At 42.3% G+C, this 23,248-nt stretch overlaps 1 protein-coding gene across 2 annotated transcripts in view; it reads left to right on the top strand.

The window, feature by feature from the left end:
• The window catches only part of SEC22A (SEC22 homolog A, vesicle trafficking protein), a 1,054,631-nt gene that overhangs the window by 985,583 nt on the left and 45,800 nt on the right, over nucleotides 1-23,248 (top strand). For both annotated transcript variants that reach the window (XM_042445085.1, XM_042445084.1), the window contains exons 2-3: nucleotides 17,815-17,922; nucleotides 19,520-19,723. In XM_042445085.1, coding sequence (XP_042301019.1) covers nucleotides 19,542-19,723 — 182 coding nt within the window. In that variant the 5' untranslated portion in view covers nucleotides 17,815-17,922; nucleotides 19,520-19,541. The remainder of the gene's footprint in view (nucleotides 1-17,814; nucleotides 17,923-19,519; nucleotides 19,724-23,248) is intronic.

Here is a 23,248-nt window from a genome sequence, read left to right as displayed (position 1 = left end):
CTTTGGCCCTGTACAGACCAGCGAAAAGTGCCAGCCTGTGGGCAAAGCCATGGTGCAGCGTCCCCATGCGTGGACGCTGTGACCCCACCACGGGGGTGCCATTTTCATAGAATCATACATCATAAATTTGGAAGAGACCACATGGCCATCCAGCCCAACCCCATTCTGCCATGCAGGAAATCTCAATTAAAGCATCCCCAACAGATGGCCATCCAGCCCTGTTAAAGACCTCTAAGGAAGGAGATTCCACTACACTCCCGAGAAGAGAGTTTGTTCCACTGTCAAACAGCCCTTACTGTCAGGAAGTTCTCCTAATTTTTGGCATTGCTGATCCACACGGTTGGCGCCATGATGATGAACCTCTGGTGCTGCGTCAACGGTGTCCAAAGTGGCGTCCAAACGATTCAAAGAACTCACAGATTGAAGATATTCCAAAAAACATAAATCCCAAAAAACCAACCTTGATTTGTCATTTTATATAAGGGACACCATTTTACTATGTCATTGTATTTAATGGGACTTAGCACCCACAGATTTGGTACCCATAGGATCCTGGAACCAAATACCAGCACATACCAAGGGGCTCAACTGTACCCACATTCCTCCTTCAATTAAATACATTCATTTACATGGTCAAATAGAATTTGGTTGGAGGATAAATTAAACGGCTGTGGTCTCTTGTGAGGCGAAGAAAGGCTAGAAATAAGACAAGGAGTAATGGAATAAAGTTTATATGACAGAAGGATGCAGACTAGTTGCAACCTAACAAAATGGGAGAGACGACTGCTCTCATCCCACTTCAGAAAGCAGAAACTTCAGATAAACATGAGACTCATCAGGGAACGGGGGTAATTGATATGGAGAATCCTTCTTCAAAGTTGTCAGTTCAAATCAAGTGCGGCTCAGTTATGATGGGGGAGTTACGCATCTGAAGACTGTTTGTTGGCCTTTGTGAGCTGCATGGGTGGCAAACTGTTCTCCCCGCGACAACTATCTATGGCAAGGGGGAAAATATCACTCCATTAATTACTGGCTTCCCAGGTTTATTTCCAAAGAGGTTATACACACAATTTGTAGATAATGTTAAAGAAAAATTACTTTGGGCATTTACTAACAAGCAAAAGTCCCACATGTCCAAGGCCTTTATTACAGGTGAGACATACATAACACTCTTCTTGGCAAGTTAAACAGCTTCTTTTAAGTTTGCGCTCCTCCGCAATCTACTGTACTCTGAATGCTCCTGTTCAGAGTGGTAAAACAATGAAGTAGTAATGTTAATTGCTGAATTTCAGAATGGAGATAAACTAGTGCCTTTTTTTGACTCTTCACCACGATAGCAACAAAAACAAACTCCTTGTAAGTTTTTAAAAATGCATGGAACATCATAGGGAAAGATTCTAGCCTAGCATAATCTCTGCTCAGCTAATCTTCTACGTCAGGGAGTGTTTAAAAATGCAGTCCAACATCTCAAATTATACAGTTTATTATATACGTTCTCGGTTCCATTCAATTGTTTGTTTGGGCTATACTTCAAACATTAAATGTAATATTTGGACCAGGGACTTCCAGAGATAGCAAAGAATTACTATTGAATGTATGGCTTAAATTGTTGCAATGTTTCAGTAGCATCTTTTGGATATTGATTGCGATTTTGGTAGTGCATTAAAGACAAATGTTCCCTGTTTCAACAACAGGGATGAGAATTGTGTGGCCTTCCAGTGTCCGTTAAACTGTAATCCCAAGCATTCCTCAGCACTGGATATATGTGGGCCTTGGTATCCGCTGCTATTTTATCAGGCCCCTCCGTGGATACGGTAATCCATGTCAGGGGTAGGCAACCTTTTTTGACTGGGGGCCGGGTTGCTGTCCCTCAGACAACTGGTGGCCGAAGCCGGGGGGTGAGCTTCCACCCTCGGGGGCAGGGCCAAATGCCAGGGGTGGAGCTTCCACCCCCCGGGGGCCAGGCCTCTCCTCTTTCCGCCCTTGACAGGGCCCCAGGCCCTGTCAGAGGCCAGGAAAGACCGGTGGGGACCGCCAAGCGCTGAGGCCTCCACCCCTTTGCCAGCCCCTGAAGGGGCCCCAGGCCCGTCAGAGGCCGGCAAAAAAGCCGGTGGGGCGCCACGACTGGAGGCCTCCTCCTCTTTGCCAGCCCTTTGCCGTCGCTGGGCCCTCTAAAGAGGTTCCGGCAGCAGCAGCGGGCCTCTGGGAGGCCCTTTTGCGCGTTGCTGTGCCTTCTGGAGGGCCCCGGCGATAGAATGGGCCTTCCAGAGGGTCGCTGCTTGCGCGCGTGGAGCCCTCTGGGCCCAGCGACAGCAACGGGCCTCGGAGGGTCCCAGAGATGGCAAGGGCCTCCCAGAGGTCTTGCTGCTGCGCCGCGGAGCCTTCTTGGAGGGCCCCAGCGATGGCAACAGGCCTCCCAAGGCCCCCTGCTGCCGTCGGAGCCCTGTTCAGGGCTCCGGCAGCCACAGCGGGCCCTCGCAAAGTCTCGCGCAACCTTCGGGTCGCGGCGAGACTTCGCCTCTAGGCCGCCCGCCGCCATTTTGTTTTTCAAAATGGCGGCGAAGTCTCCGCCGACCTTGGGGAAGGTTGCACAGAGACTTTGCCACCATTTGTAAAAACAAAATGGTGGCGGAGCCGGGAAAAGCCGCAATCGGCCGGCGGCGGGCGGCCGAAAGGCCCTGGGGCCATTCAGCCCGGGCGGAGCGAGCCGACCCCTGCCATGGATCGTCAAGTCTGTTGGGGGCAAATTAGCTTACTTGCTAATTAGCTTACTTGCTGTTCACCGCTATGATCTTGTGGAATACGCGCTATATAATAAACAAATTATTATTAGTAAATTACTCTAAATACAGTGCACAGTAAAATGTTGTTTACATAAACTGGCAAGCCAAAGGTTGCTTTTTGAATTTATGTTTTAAAAATATTTTAAACCATGGATGATTGAATCTGTGAAAGTGAAGTGCAGCAACATCTGAAGAAACACAATTCCCACCCTTACTAGGGTAAGAGGACTTACAGTTTTAAATCACAATGTTGACTAAGTCCAAAAACACTGCAGAAATACCCAGTTTGACACCCCTTTAACTGCCCTGGCTCAAGTGCTAGGCAATACCAAGAACTGTAGTTTATTGTGGCACCAAGATCTCTCTGACAGAGAACGGTAGTTGAGCCAGTCAGTTAAAGCAGTCTCAAACTGGATTATTCTGAGTGTATTTTGGACCCAAGATTGGGAAAGCATCTTGAACAATGCCATAATCATTTTGTTATGTTTTTGACTAAACCAATTCCTTTCTCCATGGACGTACAGCAGACTGCAGTCTTTCCCTAGTTATAGCAGGGTAGCACACCTGCGGCCCAGCCGGAGACCGCGCCCGGCGCCTGTGGCGGACATGCCGCTGGCCTGCCTGCCGATTTCTTGAACGGTCATAGAATGCCAGCATTTGTGAACTATCAAACATAGTCCTCCAATTTATGGGTTCCCTCCATTTGAAAATTTCCTAGATTTGTCCGATTTATTTATTTAATTAAATTATTTAATTATTTATTTTTGGCTTCGGCCCCCCAGTTTCTGAGGGACAGCAACCCGGTCGAAAGGGTGCTCTACCCTAAAAGCCCTAAATGCTAGTGCGTAATCCAGCTCTCACTATACGGGACCTAGCAACATGAGCAAATGTGGCATTGCTAAGTGTCTCGATTTCTACTGAGAACCCTGTGCCACATTTGGGAGCTAAAGTTTGTATACCTACTAGTTAGTCCTGATTTTTGGATTCACAAGTGTGTTGGTTTTTTCTGCACTATGCCATGTTGCTCCATATGCCTGTACTATAATGGGACAAAGTAAGATCCTCAGTTTTTTTGAATGGCCTACATTTGGGGCTAAATTTATCCACTGTCCTATATTTTGATGTCCTACATTTTGTCCCGTGTTAGGCAACCCTACCTTAATGCCGGAATGAGGGAACGCCCCCCCATATAATCCTTCCACACACACTCAGGTCCTCCCGGGAAGAGGTTATTGCAACCAAGGAAAACTAGATTAGTGGTGACTTCCCAGAGGACCTTCTCAACTGCCGCTTCAAAAATTTGGAAGGCCTGCTGGAGGAGATTTGCCATGGCCCATATTACATCTCTCGATGCCTTTAAAAGGGCGATAAAGAGGATCTCTTCCGGCGGGCCTTCTCAGAGTGACCTCCTAGTAGAACGGAATTATCGCCATCCAGCTAGCCCCCCCCCACATATTGTTACCTCTGTGTTTTTAATTGGTTTTAAAATATGTATCGTGTGATTGCATGTGAAGGAGGGAGGGTTGGTAAGGTGGAGGAGGATGATGGGAATGTTTTTTACTTGATTACATACTGTATTGCACTTGGTTGTTACCTGCTTCGATCCTCAAAAAGGAAGAGCGGGATATAATATTATATCATTATTACTTCATTATTGATCTATGCAAATCTTCTAATCCCTTGTGGATTTTGTGACACTGGGACACATGACACAAAGTTATGGGGTGGGGGGCTGGGGGCTGGGAAGCAAGGCATGTATGCAGAGCAAGCCTCCTGTGAACAAATCTTGCCAAGAAAACCCCAAGATACAGTCACCATCAAGTCAGAAATGACTTGAACACTCAGCAACAACAACAACAACCAGTCCTTCTATCAGTTTCTCGGAAGATGCCAGATGCCACAGATGCTGGTGAGACATCAGGAATAAGTCTTCTAGAACATGGCCCTCATACCCTGAAAACCCCCCACACTTTATTCCTCCAAAAACAAACCCACAACAACCCCAAATCCCCCAACACCATATGACCCACAATCCAAACAAAAACAACAGCAACAATGAACGACAATACACCAAAACCAAAAACACAACCCAACCCCCAAAAACAACTAAAACCCAAACCGGACACCCAACAAACCCAACATACAAAACAAAAACAAAAAAACAAAAAAACGCTCAATAACACCGAAAAAATTCAACCCCAACCCACACACAAAAACAGCCAACACGAAAACAATAACACACATCTACATCAAAACCCACAACCCTACCACCACAATACACAAAAACACCAACACCAAAAGAAAACAGAAAACCAAACAAACAAAAGACCACCCCAAACCAAACAACCACGAACAAGAACCCCACAAAACATAACACCACACTAAAAACCCACACAAACCCAAACAACACCCCAAGACAAACCCAACACGCCACATAATCAATCCAAAAACCCCGAACAAAAAAACAAACCAAAAAAACCCAACCACAACAAAACACCCCCACAAAAACCACCCAAACAAACCAAAACAACAACATAACCAATACAATAACAACACACACACCACACCCAACAAACACCCCACCTACAACGACAAACAACACCCTACACCACACCAAAACACGACCCTAAACCCGAAAAACGCACCAAAAAAACAACCAACCACAACAACGTCATACCACAACACAAAAAAATACAAACGCACACCACCAAAACAAAACAAACCACCACACACATAACACCATAACCAAACCCAACACCACAAAGACACCCAAAACACCAAACACACAAAACAAAAACAACTAACCAACGGTAAACACCCACAACCACCAACCAATAAACAACAGACCAACAACAACAAAAACCAGAAACACTACAAACAAACAAAACAACAACCAAAACCCCAGAAACACCCCCACCCCCAAACCCACGAACCAACAAGCCAAACTACCACAAAAAAAGAAAAAAGACACATACAAACCCCACCCCACTAAAAACACAACCACACTTAACAAACACCCAACATCCACCCCCCAACACCAGAAACAAAAAACCATACCAGCAAAATAACAAACCAAAACCCCAACACACACAACGACGATACAACAACACAAAAGCCAGCCACCACACGCACCAAAACCAACATCCAAAAAACCCACAACAAAAACCAGCAAAACCCACCCCACAAAACCCACGAAAGCAAAAAAACACTAATATACAAAAAAAAGGAAAAACAAACACAAAGCCAAAATACAACAAACAAACCCAAACACACCACCAACCCAAACAACTAAACCCAACCCAAGAACCGAAAACACCTCCACCCACCATTAACAACCAAACAAAAAAGAAACACCCTACCAAACCAACAAAAAACACAACCCCCATAGAATCAAAAAACACAAAAAACCCTACACAAAAAAAGAGAAAAAAAAAAAGCATAAAACCAAAACCCAATCCAAAAACAACACAAACAAAAAGACAACAACCACCAACCACAAAACGCAGACCCACAACCATAAAAACACACACCACTACAACCAAACCAACAACACACAACAAATACAACAAAACAACCACCCCAAACACAAAAACCAACAACACCGTAAAACACACAACCACAAAACACCCCCACAAAAAACGTCAACCCCACAACCACAAAAAACCGCCCAACAACCAAAACACAACAACAAGCACAACTAAAAAACACAAACCGGAACCACACCAAAACACAACTCACACAAACTACAACCCCAACCCACAAAAAACCACTAACACCACCCACACAAAAAAACAAAAAAACCCCGGAAAAAACCAAACCCATAAAACAAACACACTAAACAAACACTCAACAAAACCAAACCAAACAAAAAAAACACCCCCAAAACAAAAACCCAAACAAATAAATAACAACCATAACAAAACAACACACACACCACAAAATAACCCACTAAACCATGAACAAAAACAAACAAACCCAACCCACAACCCCAACACCATAACAAACTAAAAACCCATAAAAAACGAAACAATACACAAAAAAAAACCCAAAAACAACAAAAACAAAAAAAGACCAACCACACAACAACAACAAAAAAAACACCAAATAACTGAACACCAGCCAAACCCAAAAAAAACCAAGACAACACAACAACACCAAAAACCAGACAACAAAAAACAAACACCAAACACAAATCAGTATAACAAAGACAGCAACACCCAAACAAAAAAAGAACACAAAATAAAAAAAAAACCCAGACCAAAACACCTAACCCAACAAAAAACCGAAAACACCAAACTACGAACATCATACAACACCCCAACAAAAAAACAACAAACACATAAAAAACAAAGAAACAGACAACCACCACACGGAACTTAAACGACACACACCCAAACAAAAACCCAAAAACCCAACGCCAAAACCCAAACCCAAAACAACAAAACAACAACCAGTACAAAAACCCAACACCAACCACACACCCAAAACCAACAAAAACACCCAAAACACACCACGACCCAAGAACAACACACACCCAAAAAAAAACAAAAACACCCACAAACAATACAAACCACACCCAACCAACCAAACCCAAAAACAAACCCAACCAAGACACAACCCACACCACCCAAAACCACAAAACACAAAAAAACAAAAAAACGACCAAAAAAACCCACCCCCAACCAAAAACACAACAAAAAAAACACCATGACAACACACCCAAAACCAGAAACCCCCCAAAAAGCAGAACAAACAAAACCAACGACAAACAAACCACACCCAAACATACCACCAACCTCACTCACACTATCATACCAACCACCAAACCAACCAGCCACACACCAACAGCAACCACATATGACACCCGCCCAAAACCAACCAACCCCCAACAATACAACCAACCCACCAACCCCATACCACAAGCCAAAACAAAAAACAACCCAACACAAACACCACCCCGCTACAATAAACCCACACCGCAAACCCACACACAACAAACCAAACCCGAACCCAAACACCTAACAAAAAAACAACCACAACAAACCCACCACAACACAAACCAGAAAAGCCCAAAAACAAACCCCGAAAACACAGAACCCCAAATACCCCAACACAAAAACACACCCCCAACACAACATAAAAATCCACAAAAACAGACAACCCAAAACACAACACCAAAACCACCGAACCACCCCCTAAACACAACACCCAAAGACACAAAAAAAAAACAACAACCAAAACCCAACCACCCACACAACAAAAACAAAACACCCCACAAACCCAAAAACCAAAACCCCAAAAAACAAAAACAAACCAAAAACAAAACCAACTAAAACACCACAACAACCAAAAACAAAACCAAAAACCTAACCCCACACAAACCCAAAACACAAACACCCACCACCTTAAAAACCCCAACGTTTCCTTCAAGAAATAACTCCTACTACTTTCAATGGGACTTTCCACAATGTGTGGCAAACTGTGTGGCCCTCGATATGTTCTTGGAGTTCAACTTCCAGCACTGGCAATATCTACGATAGGATGCTGTGTGTACTGGTGTCCGGAGGGCCCACCAGCTGCCACCATGCTCTACAGCAGTGGTCCACAAAGTGTGCCCTTTAAGAGATTTTTTTTGGACTTCATTTCCCAGAAGCTCAGCCACGTTGGCCAATGAGCCTGGGATTGTGGGAGCTGAAGTTCCCAAAAACCCCTTAAAAAGAGCACAGTTCGGGGAGGACCATAGATTTAGGCTCAGGAAGAATAATGGTGGCTCGAAGCGCCCAGCGCAGCGCCCCAGTTGGACAACAGGGCGCTCCTCGCTGTTAATTAACCAGCCTGGTAGAGAGCGGCAGCGGGCGGAAGCGACGCATGCGCCACGTGACACTCTGTGTCTCCTGTCTTCTAGCCGCGCGCCTTCTCCCGACGTGTCAGGGGGCCCTAGAACAGAGAGCCGCGCGTGCGCATGCGCGAGCAAGGACTTCGAACCGCGGGCCTGGGAAACTGATGCAGCAGCAGCAGCACAGCAGCAGCACGTCGATGTAATGAAGGTGAGTGCCCTCCCCCTGGTCCCTCCTGGTTGCCTGGCAACGGAGCCAGCGGCGCCTGGAAGCGCGGGCCCTTCTAGGCCCAGGGGCGCCTCCCTGGAAGAGGCGGGGTTCTGTCTCCTCCTTAGGCTCCATGTGGGCCCCCACGCATCTCAGAGGGGCGCCCCCTGGCTGGCTGGAAGGTGGCCCCACTTGGGCCCATCAAGGGGAGAGGAGACAAGGGGCTGCCTGGGTGCCCTGGTGCTCTCCTGCCATTCCTGACACAATGGCGACTCTGGCCCCGGCCTTTTCCTTGGCAAGGCTTCCTTGCCGCCTCTGAGGCTGAGAGAGTGTGACTTGCACCAGTGGCTTGCCATGGCTGAGCTGGGATTTGAACCCTGGTTTCCAGAGTCCAACACTCAGCCCACTACCTCACTCTGTTTCAGTGTGGTGCATCTACACTGCAGCAACAATGCAGTTTTGACACTCCTTTAAACTGCCATGGCTCCATCTTACGAAGGCTGAGATTTGTGGTTTGGTGAGGCAGCAAAGCCAAAGTTCTTGTGGAACTACAAATCCCAGAGTCCATAGATGGAGCTACTTCACTTAAAGTGTGGTCACTCTGCCACTAGTCTACCGTGTAGATCAGTGACTCCCAAACACTTGTCTTCCAGGTGTTTGGGCTTCAGCTCCCAGCAAGCTGTCAGCCATCTTGGCCAATGGTCTGGGATTCTGGGAGCTGAGCGTCCAAATCAGCTGGATGGCCAGAGTGGACAGACTTGCAGCTCCTTCTGAGGCTGACTGAAAGAACAACAGGTGGCAGCTTGAGCTTCACAGACTTAAGCCTACTTCCTCAGATGCTTTAAGAAAGCTGATGGCGCCGACTTCTTTCTTTCAGTTAGTCAGAGGTGTACAATATCTCTTTACATACTGAGTCTACAGACTAGCATGGCTGTATCTTTAATATAATAATAATATATTTGTATACCGCCCTCTGGCAAACCAATCGGGCGGTTAACAACAGTAAATTAAAAATAGACAATTAAAAAACTTTATCCCTCCCCCCCTTAACGTATTAAGTAGTATACATATTAAAAACACATATCAAGATAAAAACACAGCAGTTAAAACTAAAAACCCTGATATCTCTCTGTTGTATCCTCACCATCTCTAAGATGGGGCCACGGGAGGAATGAGGGAATCAGGGAAACCTGGGCCGGGCGGGATGTTAACTGGAACGGCCTGCCGGAAGGATCCGTCTTGACCACTTTTTTAAGCGTCTAATGATGTTATCTGACGGATCTCATCCGGAGGTCGTTCCAGAGTTTGGGGATCCACACTGGAGAAAATAAAACCTGGTCTGGCACCACTTTAACTGCCCTGGCTCAAGGCTATGGAATCTTTGATTCTGCTTGGAAGCCCAGAGTTATTGGGACTTAGCTGTGCACCCTCTCTGTGTTTCAAAACTCATTGACAAATGGAAGTTCAGCTGAGGAAGTTTCCTCCTCCCTCTCCTCCTCTGTTATTTATAGCGCTCATGTTAACCTCCTGAATGCTGCAGTCATGGAGGAATGAATGCACAGGAATTACCACCAGGGCAAACCGAAAGAGAGGGGAACAAATATGATGATGCCAGACACATGCAGGAGTATGTGTGGGAGAGAGGACCACCTTTCCCCCTAGGATATTTGGCAAGATCTGTTGGGAGGATTTGGAAAAGTATTCTTGGATTGTGGGCTTTAGAAACAGATGTATCTGGAGTATTTCAGGACTGTGTCCAAGGGTGGTGTTTCTAAATGAAAACCTTGTGAGGGGGAACCATGGTCCAAAACACACTGGCAGAAATAACCCGTTTAGACCCTTTACATGCCTTGGCTCAGTACTAGGGATCCTTTGAATTGTAGGTTATTGTGGCCCCAGAGCTCTCATGCAGAGAAGGCTAATGTCCGCAGAACTACAGTTCCCCGAATTCCCTACATTGAGTTCTGGGCAGTGAAAGCAGGTCTCAAACTGGATTATTTCTGCAGTGTGTTTTGGACCAGGTTATTACATTTAATTTAATCTCTCCTCCCCACCTTTCCAGAAAGGGCACACGGGAGAGGATGGATGTGTCAGCTTATGGGAGAATAAATAAAAGACAAAAGGATGAACACATGCCTTGGACAGTCTCCAGTTTGAGGTTGCTCTTGGATGTGCCTTTGAGATCTCGGGGCAGTTGCTTTGGCTATTGCAGTGTATGTGGCTGCTTAGTGATGTTTGTAATACTGTATTTTAAAAAAACATTATTATGCGAATACACACCAGCAGCAGGATCCTCTGGGCGATTACAGTGCATGATGGCTGTGTGACCTTCATCTGGTTGTCGTAGCCAATGCTCTTAGCTAGCCAGTGGTGAATTATGGGAGCTGTAATTCAAGGGCTCACAGGGGCAAGCATTCACTACCCCTAAAATAGAATTAAGTCAGAAAAATGTGAATTAAACATAACATGAGCTCCCAAATTAAGCAAGTACAGAATAAAACAAAGTGAAACTAAATCAAGAGTGTCAGCAGTGAAAAGAACTGAAAAACATAATAGATTAAAGTCAGAAATATAAGAAGTTATTAGTGGTGCTGAAAAGAGCACAACACAAGTTCCAGGTGACCCTCTGAGGCTGCATCCACACTGGAGAAAATAACCTGGTCTGGCAGCCACTTAACTGCCCTGGCTCAAGGCTATGGAATTCTGGAGCTGAGTTTGTTAACAAACTCAACTCCCAGAACTCCATAGCCTGAGCCAGGGCAGTTAAAGTGCTGCCAGACCAGGTTATTTTCTCAGTGTGGATTGCGCCCCCGCCCCCCCCCCCAGTCATTCCACTAGTATCTGTATTCCTGAATTGATCACCTGGAAGAAGTAACTGTTGGGCCTGGATTGGTATATGGGAGACCACTGCTGCTTTATCAGATTTTACATTTGTAGCTTTTAAAGAGCTTACAACTTCTTCCTCTTTGCTGTCAATTCTTCCATGTGATACTCTTCTTGATTTCTCACAACAGTTATATCTGATATCATTGTTCCCTTTAGGTAAAATTTAAAAAGCAGAATTATGCAGTGGAAAGAAGTCTCAACTGGTATTTTATACATTTTATACATTGTAGAAGAATATGGTGTTAAAAAGGTTATTACATCTATGTATTTTTAAGAGTTAGTAGTTTTTACACAGTATGTAGAGAGGTCTTGTAGCACCTTTGAGACTAAGTGAAAGAAAAAAGTTGGCAGCATGAGCTTTCGTAGAAACTGGACTTGCCACTTCATTTTCATACACAAAGGATTTTGAATTTGAACTGACATTCTCACACACTAATGTTCTGTCCCTGGTTCCCACTCTACCAAATGCATCTGAGGAAGGAGAATGAAGTCTATGACAGCTCGTTTCCAACTTCTTTCTTTAAGTTAGTCTCCAAGGTGCTACAAGGTCTCTCTATATACTGTGTAAAAACTACTAACTCTTAGAAATACATAGATGTAATAACCTTTTTAACACCATTCATGTTCTTCTACAGACTAACATGGCCCTATTTTTGAATTCTACTTTTTACACAGATCATTGTAATTTTGTTGTATCAAAGTTTCTTCTGTTGACTTTCACAAAATTGGTGTTTGCTGCTCAGGTTGTTGATTAGCTGTATTATCTTATACATTTCTGTTTGGAATTCAGCCTCGCTGAAGTCGTTGGGGCCTTACTTTCAGTAAAGTGTTTATAGGATTGTAGCCTTGTTGCATTCCAGTGGAAGCAATGTGACTGATTATCGTTTTTGCTGCTTTCTTTCTGACACTCACTCAGGTACTACAAAACACATTAGTGCCTTTCAGTTACAGGTAAATATATTCCTATCTAGAGTTCTATTAGCCAGTTTATATAACATAGAGGAATGGAAATACAATAGTCCCACTCCTCAATTGGCACCCTTAATTTGTGAAGAGCAGTGGTCTGACACTGATTTTTAAGGGGCCACAATAATGTAGAGAACCTCCAAGGTTACAAGAGGCTGTCCTCTCCAGATCATTGCATTCCACATGTGTATAAATGGTGACAGTGAGGTCTGCTGTTTGCTTAAGGTGGGTAACAGAAACCCAAATAGGGCTTTACTATCAGAAGAATGATAGAGTCTTAGAGATGGAAGGGACAACAAGGACCATCCAGTCCAACAGAATACACAACGAATACAGAATACACAACTAAAGTATGTATTCCTGAAAGATGCCCATCCAACTTCTGTTTAAAAACCTTCAAAGATGGAGAGTCGGCCTCCCTCCAAAGCAATCTATTTCACTGTTGAACAGCTCTTACAGTAAAAAAAAGTTCTTTGTAATGTTTATGTGGAATCTCTTTTTATTGTAATTTGAATCCACAGAATCATAGAGTTGGAAGAAGCTTGTAACTCTTCTTTAAAAAGAATTAAGATTAATTTAGCATGACTTGCTTTTGAGAAACGCAATCTGGCTCTGCCTCTTAGCAATAACAGTTTTTCTTTCTAAGTGCACACAGACTAGTTCACACAAACTGTTTAATGATCTATTAGAGAACCTTTCCTGGTATTGACGTGAAACTGATGGTTAGTAGTTGCTTGGGTCCTCTTTTTATTTTATTTTTTGCCCTTAAAAAAAGATGGAGATAATACAGTCAGTCCTCCATATCCATGGATTTTTTATTGATGGATTCAAGCATCCATAGTTTGAAAATATCTTAAAAATGTATAATTTTCCAAATGGCAAGCCTTGATTTTGCAATTTTATAGAAGGGACACCATCTTACGATGCCATTGGATTCAATGGGACTTGAGCATTCACAGATTTTGATATTCACGGGGAGGGGGGGGGGTTCCTGGAACCAAACCCCAGCGAATACCAAGGGACCACTGTATTTGCCCTCTTCCAATCGGCTGGGACCTCTCTTGTCATCTTTCAGAATTCTCAAAAATTATCGACAGTGGCTCTAAGATAACATCTGCAACTTCCTTTAGTGCTTCTGGTTTAGATTTTCCAGCCCTGGAGATCCAAATTCATTTAGAAAAGCTAGGCATTCCTTTACTGGCTCATCACCTATTCTGGACTTTAGTCTTCTTATTACATGATTTATTCTACTTTCACCAATTAGAGCACTTCGTGTAACACTGAGAATATTGTCACCAGTACTTGGTGTCCCCCTGCCCTTTGGAATGCTGTCTCCCTCACCCATGTAACTCAGTTTAAAGCCCTCCTGATCAGATTTGCAAGATGCCTAGAGAATAATTATTTCTAACTGTTTTGAGGTGCAACCCATCTTTTGCCAAAAATAATTCTTCAGGAAAAAATGGTCCATGGTCCAAAAAGCCAATTCTTTCTTGATGGTACCATCTGCTGAGCTAGTTGTTCACTTTGAGGCCTGTTACAGACTGCCAAAATAAAGCTGCTTCGGGTCTCTTTGGAGGTATGCTATTTAAATGATGCATGGGTCCTAAGAGTCCGGAGGTCGCGCCAAAGCCACACTCCATTCCTAAGCACTGGAGTGCAGCTTTGGTGCAGCTTCCGGATTCTTAGGATGCATGCATCATTTAAACAGCATACCTCCAAAGAGACCCGAAGCAGCTTTATTTTGGCAGTCTGTAACAGGCCTTAGTATTCTTTTTCCTCTTCCAGGGCTACTTCCTTCAACAAGAAGTAGTGATGAAATAATAGTCAGACCCTCAAGGTTCTTCAGCTTCCTCCTTAGAGCCTCATAATCTCTTATAATATGTTAAAGGCTACATCTTGCAGTATCATTTGTTCCAACATGGATCAGAAGAAAAAGATGGTCAGTGAACTTGATGAATCTTGCTAGCTTCCCTGTTACATCATGAATCTTTGCCCCTGGGAGACGGCATGCTTCCAAACACATATTATCAGGCCCATACACCACTTCTTTTGTTCTGTGCAACAGGGAGTCACCTAATACAACCACATGTAGTTCATCCTTGTTTGGGATATGGTGGCTAATTGTTAAGATGCCAATTCTGATGATTGGAAGATCAGAAGGTTGGCAGTTTGAGGTCTGAGTGCTGCATGATGGGGTGAGCTCCCATCGCTAGTCCCAGCTTCTGCCAGCCTAGCAGTTCGAACGCATGCAAATGCAAGTAGATAAATAGGTACTACTTTGGTGGGAAGGTAACAGTATTCGGTGCAGTAGTAGGAGTAGTACATGGACATTACTGGCTCTCTGGCTTAGTAGCAGAGGTGAACACCATGGGGGCGGTTGGTTATGACTGGATATTCATGTCAAGGGATTACCTTTACTTTTACCTCATCCTTGCTCCTTACCAATTAACCATGCTTCTCAAAATCTTTCCTGTTTGTGTTTGATGTAAGCAGACATGTTGTTAACTGTTCCAGTGATGTGAGCATTATAAAAATGCCAGTAGTCACTGAACAGTAGATATCAAGGAACAGTTTAAAACTGTACTTCCAAGACTCTTTATTTCTACTGTATTGAGAAGATCATAGTCTATTGAGAGTGAGGTCTCTTAGATAGTTTTGGGAATTTTCTTTCCAGCACAGCTGTGGAGGATTGATTTTTGTCAGGACAAAAGGCATGAAAGGCAAAGGTTAAATACTTTCCAAGACCTGCTATTTGCAAGGTGCAAGTTAATTTCATTCCCTCCCTCCAAAAAACTGACCTTCCTCCCAACATGAAAGCTACAGCAGATTCAGGCTAAATGCAGCTGAATAACAATGATGATAAAAAGTTTTTTAAATTCTTGATAAATGCTACTGTTTAACATAGTATTAAACACATGTGGGGTTTTTTTGTGTTGTTGTTGCTAAGTGTGACATGTGAAATTAATAGAAAAGTGGAAAAAAGATTTGGAAGAATACTGTTATATATGGTGACAACAGCAAGAATTGTGTATGCAAAATATTGGAAGAAAAATGAAATCCCAAGTACAGTATTAAAGAATGGTTAGAAATGATGGACATTCTAACAGCTTTAATCCAGGACAAATCAGTAGATGTAATAGAAAAACAATCCCAGTATTTACAGCTGTTGAGCCCTTGGCAGGTGAAGGTTCAGAGCTGACATAGAGTTCTGATGGCTGCAAAGGTGTTCCTTGCTCCCTTCAGTGGGACTGCCTTCCCCATTAAAAACAAATTTTATTTTAGTCTGAAATTAACAATATAGATAATAAATGTAAAGTATAATATATTCAGGAAAATGTTAAATCTTATTAACAATTTGGCATAAAAGTGTTGTAGATAACTTAATGAATTTAACGGTATATTTAACAAGGATAAGAGTTCAGTAGATTAAACTTAGATTATATAGGAGGAACTCAGTAATCAAGGAAGCACAACAAAGTACACTAATGTTGCATATTTATTTTTGTAGTATTATGTAAACCAATTTGTTTTAACACTCAGTAAAAAACTTTATTAAAAAAACAAAAACAAAGGGGAGTGTTGATGTATGTATATACAGTTGCCCCTCCTAACTTACGGATCTCAGATCCACGACCTTGGAAATCTACGGAGTGGTGACCTCTGCTATTTTTAATGGGACGTGCTTGTGGGATGCACAAACAGGCATGTGCATGGGCACACACCCCATTCAAGCCTATGCGGCTTGAATATACACAGGCCTCCAAGGGGTGGGTGGGTGGGTGAGTTTTGGAACGGATCGCCCATGAAAATGGAGGGCCAACTCTCTCTCTCTCTCTCTCTCTCTCTCTGTGTATATGTATATATCATTGGTCTGCATTACAGTGTATCTTTAAATGTGCAGGAAGTTAGGATTAAGATAACAGGGTAATCTTCTTAAATTATATCCATATCAGAGTAGGCAAGTTCAGTTCACAAGCATGTTCTGTATCATGCAACGTAGTAGGAACACTGTTTCATAAAAGCCCATAATGATATGAGATGGGAGTATGGCTGAATGCAGCTTTGTGCTGCTGTCATCTTTTAATGCATGGAAAACAGCTTGCAGGTTTTAGGGAAGCTTATCTTTTGGAAGAGTGACTAATTTGCCTTTGCATAAATAGGAGTTCAGAAGAAATGAATGCTGTTTATCCAGGATTTAGGAAAGATTTTGTAAAATAGATCTAGTCCTGTGGAGCTCTAACTACCTTTAGTTCCCAGATACAGTATTTGTCTTCTACTTCCTTGAGTCTAGAATATAGAAACCTCATGACAAAAATGATTTGACTTTGACTCTCTCTCTCTCTCTCTCTCTCTCTCTCTCTCTCTCTGTGTGTGTGTGTGTGTGTGTGTGTGCAGGAGAAGGATTTAAAAGCAATAGAAATTACATTATGCAAGAGGGCTGCCAGGATTATACTTTTCCCTTTCATGAAATATTAGTGATGATAAAGCATTAATATTAATTAATGGAATGCAGAGCGAGGAAAAATCTTTTGCACTATCATAGAGACACTTCTATGCAGATTAGTATTAAGACTGGTTTTTTTAAATTTTGGAATATTATTACTGGTATATACAGTTAGTAAGTGAACTGTTGGAACACATATTGGACCTGTGCACCACAGGTCACTTAAACTGGCATATGTGCAGTTAGCTCTTTCAACCCATCAGCATCAACTAGACTCATCTCATTCTAGTGTTGGAGTCTCATATTACACTGTCTTTTTGCATGATTTAAACATCAGCCTCCTTGTCTGTAGTATTTTTAAATCTTTAATGTAAATATTAAGACTTGTGCAGACAAAGAGGAAGATGCTTGGGTTGGCAGGCTTAGTATATATATCATAATGCTCTTCATACTGTGGGACTACAGCTCTGATCATGCCTAGCTAGGGGATAAGCCAACATACATGGGATGCATAAGTAGGGGAAGATTTTTTTTCTCCTGAATCATCCCCAACTCTACAAGGTATCATGCTAATATCTCTTTCAAAGATGCAATGTACGTATTTTGCATGGTGCAAGAACAGAATACAAAAGTTATGCTTGTTAAATAAATCATTAGATTCAATAGATCTCCTCTCTCCCTTCTCCACTAGTTCTCTGAATCAAAAGGTGGACCACCAGCAGCTCTTGATCTTCGTCCAAAACCCATCTGCAGATGATCTCTACGAGAGCAATCTGTCATTTCCCCAGCAGCCCATTAGGTAAGGAGAGGGAAAAAGGACAAGGAAAAGAGAGGAGCACCTGGGTGAGCCTGCCTACTATTGGCTTCAGTCTTGTCCATGGCCAGCATACAGCTCCCAACAGATTACCACAATACATCGGTTATATGTATCCCATAAATTATAAAAGGTTGACTAACCCTACTCCAAATACCAGTCAAGTTCTCAGTCCACTGTAGTTCCAGAACTGGTAAATTGGAAATCACATACATTATTGTGAAGTGCAGTGGCTCCTCCCCTTATGCATGGATTTAGTCCGGATTTCCCCATGTGAGGGGAAATCTGTGCATGCTCGTGACTCGAGGTGGTATACGCACCATTAATTTCATTGCAGCATGGCTTCCGCATAAGCTGGAAGCCATGTATAGTGTGCCCATGTATGATGCGGGCGCACTGTACAAAAGTTTAAAACAAAATTAAAGGACAGTTCAGTTAAAAACAGAAGATTTTTCACTGTAAGGCACAGTGAAAAAGAGATGGCTCTGGAGACCAGGGTTCAGTTCTCAGCTTTGCCCCCTCTGAGTGGTCTTAGGTAAATCACACACTCTCAGCCTCAGGGGAAGGCAGTGGCAAACCTCCTCTGTACAGATCTTGCCAAGAAAACCCCATGAAGAGGTGCCATAAGTCAGAAATGTCTTGAAGGCACACAACAACAGCAACAACAGTTACTCATTGCATTTGTTGGTTTAAGAAGTATGTAGCTTTTGCTCCTATGGAACTACTCTATTTTTTATTTTAAAATCATTTAATCCTCCTTCAGCTCTGCAGATCTCAGAGCTGTATACAAGAGCAGGATGAAGATATTTCTCACTAAGAAGCTAGGCTTCTTAGGAAAACACTTATGTTTTTGTCATTGTATGTTCATTGTGTTGAAACTTTGCTAGGCTTATAATTTATACCTGTTCGTTTTGTATTTGCTTTTTTTCTAGCTGTAGAAGCTGATCAATGTCCAGAATAAAATTATATCATGAATAAAACTAGTCGTACAAAATAGAATTCAATGACAAAGCCATTTAGAAACAGTTAAAACTTTAGAACAGATTGGTTGGGCAGGTTGACAGAGGGCCCAAACAGACAGTCCAAAATAAAGCTGCTTCGGGTCACTTTGGAAGTGTGCTGTTTAAATGAAACATGTGTCCTAAGAGGCCAAAAGCCGCACCAAAGCCACACTCCAGTCCTAAAGACTGGACTGCAGCTTTAGCACAGCTAAAGGGCCACTTTGGATTTGTGCTGTTTAAATGACACATGCATCTTAAAAGGCCCAACGCTGTGCTAATTGGGTAACACTATAACAAGAAGTAAGTTTGGCAAGATAAAGAGTTGAACAGCCCAGGTGACTTTTAAGGATAAATGATAAGTAGTCAGAAGGAGATGGAAGATCAGTTTTAAGAATTTAGGAGGGGATAGCATATAGGTTATACTGTGTGATTTGGGCAGTGCCTGTTGGTTTTTAATGCTTTTTGGTTATTTTTACGATATATATATGGTGGGGTTGTTTACATGATATCTTATAATGGAATCTCCACATGTAAAGAATGACAAGAAGGGTAAACATCACTCTGCATCTCTTCTGTTTTAGGCTTCCTTTGTCTCTGCTGGCAATGTCTATGATCTTGTCTGCCTCAGTAGTCCGTGTGAGAGATGGACTCCCTCTGTCTGCTTCTACTGATTATGAGCAAAGTGCTGGTGTGCAAGAGTGCAGAAAATACTTCAAAACTCTTGCAAAGAGGCTTTCTCAACTTCCTGATAGATGTACGCTGCAAGCAGGACAGTATAACATAAAGTAAGTTTTTTTAGAGATTTTTGTCTTCTTTCTACCAGATCGTGCTGCACTGTTTCATTTAAAACAGCTGGTTTTAGTAATAGAGGTGAAGAAGCACAGTTTTGCTTTTGAAAAGCTAAGCTTTAGTCAAAAAACAAACAAACCTGAGGTCAGCCCTGTTGTGACTTCAGAAAGCCCAATGAGGCATTTGAACCTATGTGTCTATTGCAGCCATCCTCAGAGGCTCTGTACTGTATTTCCCTGCCAAACTACATTTGTTGGCTACATCATAAATATGCCATTTTCAGTTATACTGTACTAAGTTTGTGGACGTTCCTTCTTTAGCATGTTTTGGGAAGGTAGTTATAATGTTTTTGATCTGCTAAGCACTTAATTTAATCTGCCTGTGTAGATATCTGTCTTTCATTGACATTTTTGCAGTTTTTAAAACTGGCCTTTTAATGTACAATTCATAGAATCATAGAATCATAGAGTTGGAAGAGACCGCAAGGGCCATCCAGTCCAACCCCCTGCCATGCAGGAAATCCAAATCAAAGCATTCCCGACAGATGGCCATCTAGCCTCTGCTTAAAGACCTCCAAGGAAGGAGACTCCACTGCATTCCGAGGGAGTTTGTTCCACTGTCGAACAGCCCTTGCTGTCAGGAAGTTCTTCCTAATGTTGAGGTGGAATCTCTTTTCCTGTAGCTTGCATCCATTGTTCCAGGTCCTGTTCTCTGGAGCAGCAGAGAACAAGGTTGTTCCCTCCTCAATATGACATCCTTTCAAATATTTATGAATGCATAGACCAAAATGGAATTGCTAGTCCCAATTTACCACTGAATCAGTGGAATTTAAATCTCCCCTTTGATTCAGTGGGCCTATTCTAGTTGGAACTAGCAATTCAGGAGATTAGTGCACCATCTTTTATTCCTGTGCTTAGTGCAGGTTGTAAACTCACAGGAGCGGATTATATCGCGTAGCTCTGTGATCCCACACCCAACCTGGGCTTCTCCTGAACCTTTTAAAGAATGAGATTTTCCTGTTCTCTAAAATGTCTGGAACAAGCCCGGTTCAGGTACAGGATGAGTACTGCCCAGGGACGGAGCTGTGCAGTACAATTCATCCCTGTGAGTTTACAAACCACGCGTAGCACGGGAATGAAAGCCAGTGTGCTAATCTCCTTAGTTTAGGCTATAAACATTTTATTCTATATGGCCAGGTTTTTTGGGTGGTGTTCTTAAAGTCAAAAGAAATATCTAAATCTTCTTTTAAGGTGTTCTATTGTGTTTCAGTATTATTTAGCATAAGGACAGAACATTCAAAAGGCAAACCAGATGATTCTCGTTTTTAGTCGTTTGCCCAGGCTCATATAACTATCCAGGATGAATGCCCACCCTTCTGAAAATATAACTATTTTTTTCTTGAAGGCTTGATGGGATGTTTTTATTTTACAGCATATAGCATGAGTCAAAATATGCATGTACAAGGGTAAATACTGTACATACTTGACTATAAGTCGACCTTATGTATAAATCGAGGGAAGGTTTTGGTGCCACAATTAGGGATTTTGGTATGACCCATGTATAAGTCAAGAGTAAGACATAGAGGTGTGTAACAAAGGATATAAAGGATGAAGCAATGGAAAACGATGTCAAACAACATACAAAATTCCAGCAGACATTGTTTGTGCTCAGACTAAGGGCTGGATGGATGAGAGAATAGTGTGGATCCGTGTTTCCAGGACAGATTATGCTCTTGCCTTTCACCAGGGTATAGTTCTTGTTTAAAATAAATGTTAAAGTACAGTACTTACATTGACCTGTGGATAAGTGAACACAGGTTTTTGTGGTCAATTTTTTGACTAAAATTTCTAGACGTATACATGAGTATATTGCTATCGTAGTACAGGATGCCACTTCCACTGGTTACCTAGTTTCAGTTTTAGAACCAATTTGATAGGACTCCATTTGCATTTGCTGAGAGTCAGCTGCCTGTAGATTTTCTCACCTTCTACTGGTGCCAGATTTTCTCGCCTTATCCTACTTAGGGTTGGATCCAGGCATAGATATGTTTATAGTAGACTCATTGAAATCAGTGGAACTTGCATTAGTCATATGCAGTGTATGTCAAATTGTTCTAAGAATACTATAGTGCACCTGCGCTATAGGCGGGCGCCCCATACGCGACTTCCTGCTTACATGGAAGCCGCATAACAGGAGAATGAATGGCGTGTGCGCCATAGCACACACGCTCTCCTGCGCTGCGAACACGAGCCCCATTCAATCGAATTGGACTCAAGCTTATGCATTATTTTGCTTACATCGGGGGGGGGGAGGGTCCAGAACGGATCCCCTGCGTAAGCCAAGGGACCACTGTATTTTGAATTACATAACAAGACAGTCCACTAGTTCATTATTTTAATGGAGTGTTCAATAAATGAAGACTGGAAGCATATGCCAGAGTTTCAATTAGAAGAGTGAATATTCACTAGTTTCTGATAACTTGTCATTATGCCATCTCTGGATGCTGAGAAAGAACCATCCTTTCTGCAGAAGGAGCACATTCTTTGACTCACTGAGATAATTTTGAAGAGCAATTTTTCTGCTTTAAGGAATGAAGGCAATGCCATGTTATGCATAACAGATAAATAAAAAATGTTGATGGGAAGACACCCACATAGTCTCTTTTATGTCCCGTTCCTGCTTTAAAGGATTCAGACTCCATCTACCACTCTTCTGGTTTTTGTATATTTGTGTGCACACACATACACACGTGTGTGTGTGTGGGGGGGTATTTGTAGAAATACACAATTACTGGAAAGTTTGAAGTCATTTGAGATTTTTGGAAAAACTTAAGAAATGCTATATTAGTAGCATTTACAGATTTAAAGTTACTTTATGTTTAATTTGGTTTGGCATAAAATTATAATATTTGGAATTTTGAAAGTATAGTTCATTCAGACAATTAGAAATAAAATTTACTTTTTAAAAAATTATTTTTTGTTAGAAATGGAACTAAACAATTCTAAACTGTAAGAAACACCTGCACCTTTGTTTACCTCTTTCATTTTGCCGGAGGAGCTAGGGGAAAAACAGTAAATAATGAAGAAACTATCAGCATTAGCAAAAAAGAGAAATCTATTATCTCTTTTGGTTGTCAAGCAGAGATAATGGACTTATTACTATAAAAAGAAGAGAGGAAAAAGAAACCAAGACTAGGAATTGCAGTGACTGTACCCTGCACTCTTACATAAAGGTTTCCCTGTTACATAGCTTTTAGAAATAGTTTTGTGGTAGTAAATATATGAACAGCATGCCTTAAACATTTTATTTATCATCCTAAAAGAAAATATTACATACTTCATTTCCCTCCATTTTTCTAGATTTGTCCATTTGTTTACTCTTGTGCCTTTACATCTCTATTGTGATGTGCATGCAAGCATAAAATGCATATACCCATGTGCACACTCACATATATGCAAACACAAACAGCTGGTGTTGCCTTTACACACACATGCCCTGGAAAGACATTATCTACAAGAAAA

Source organism: Sceloporus undulatus, chromosome 1 (genome assembly GCF_019175285.1).
Source record: "Sceloporus undulatus isolate JIND9_A2432 ecotype Alabama chromosome 1, SceUnd_v1.1, whole genome shotgun sequence".
Lineage (NCBI taxonomy): Eukaryota > Metazoa > Chordata > Lepidosauria > Squamata > Phrynosomatidae > Sceloporus > Sceloporus undulatus.
The sequence above is the reverse complement of the archived record's forward strand: the minus strand, read 5'-3'. Positions and strand labels throughout refer to the sequence as shown.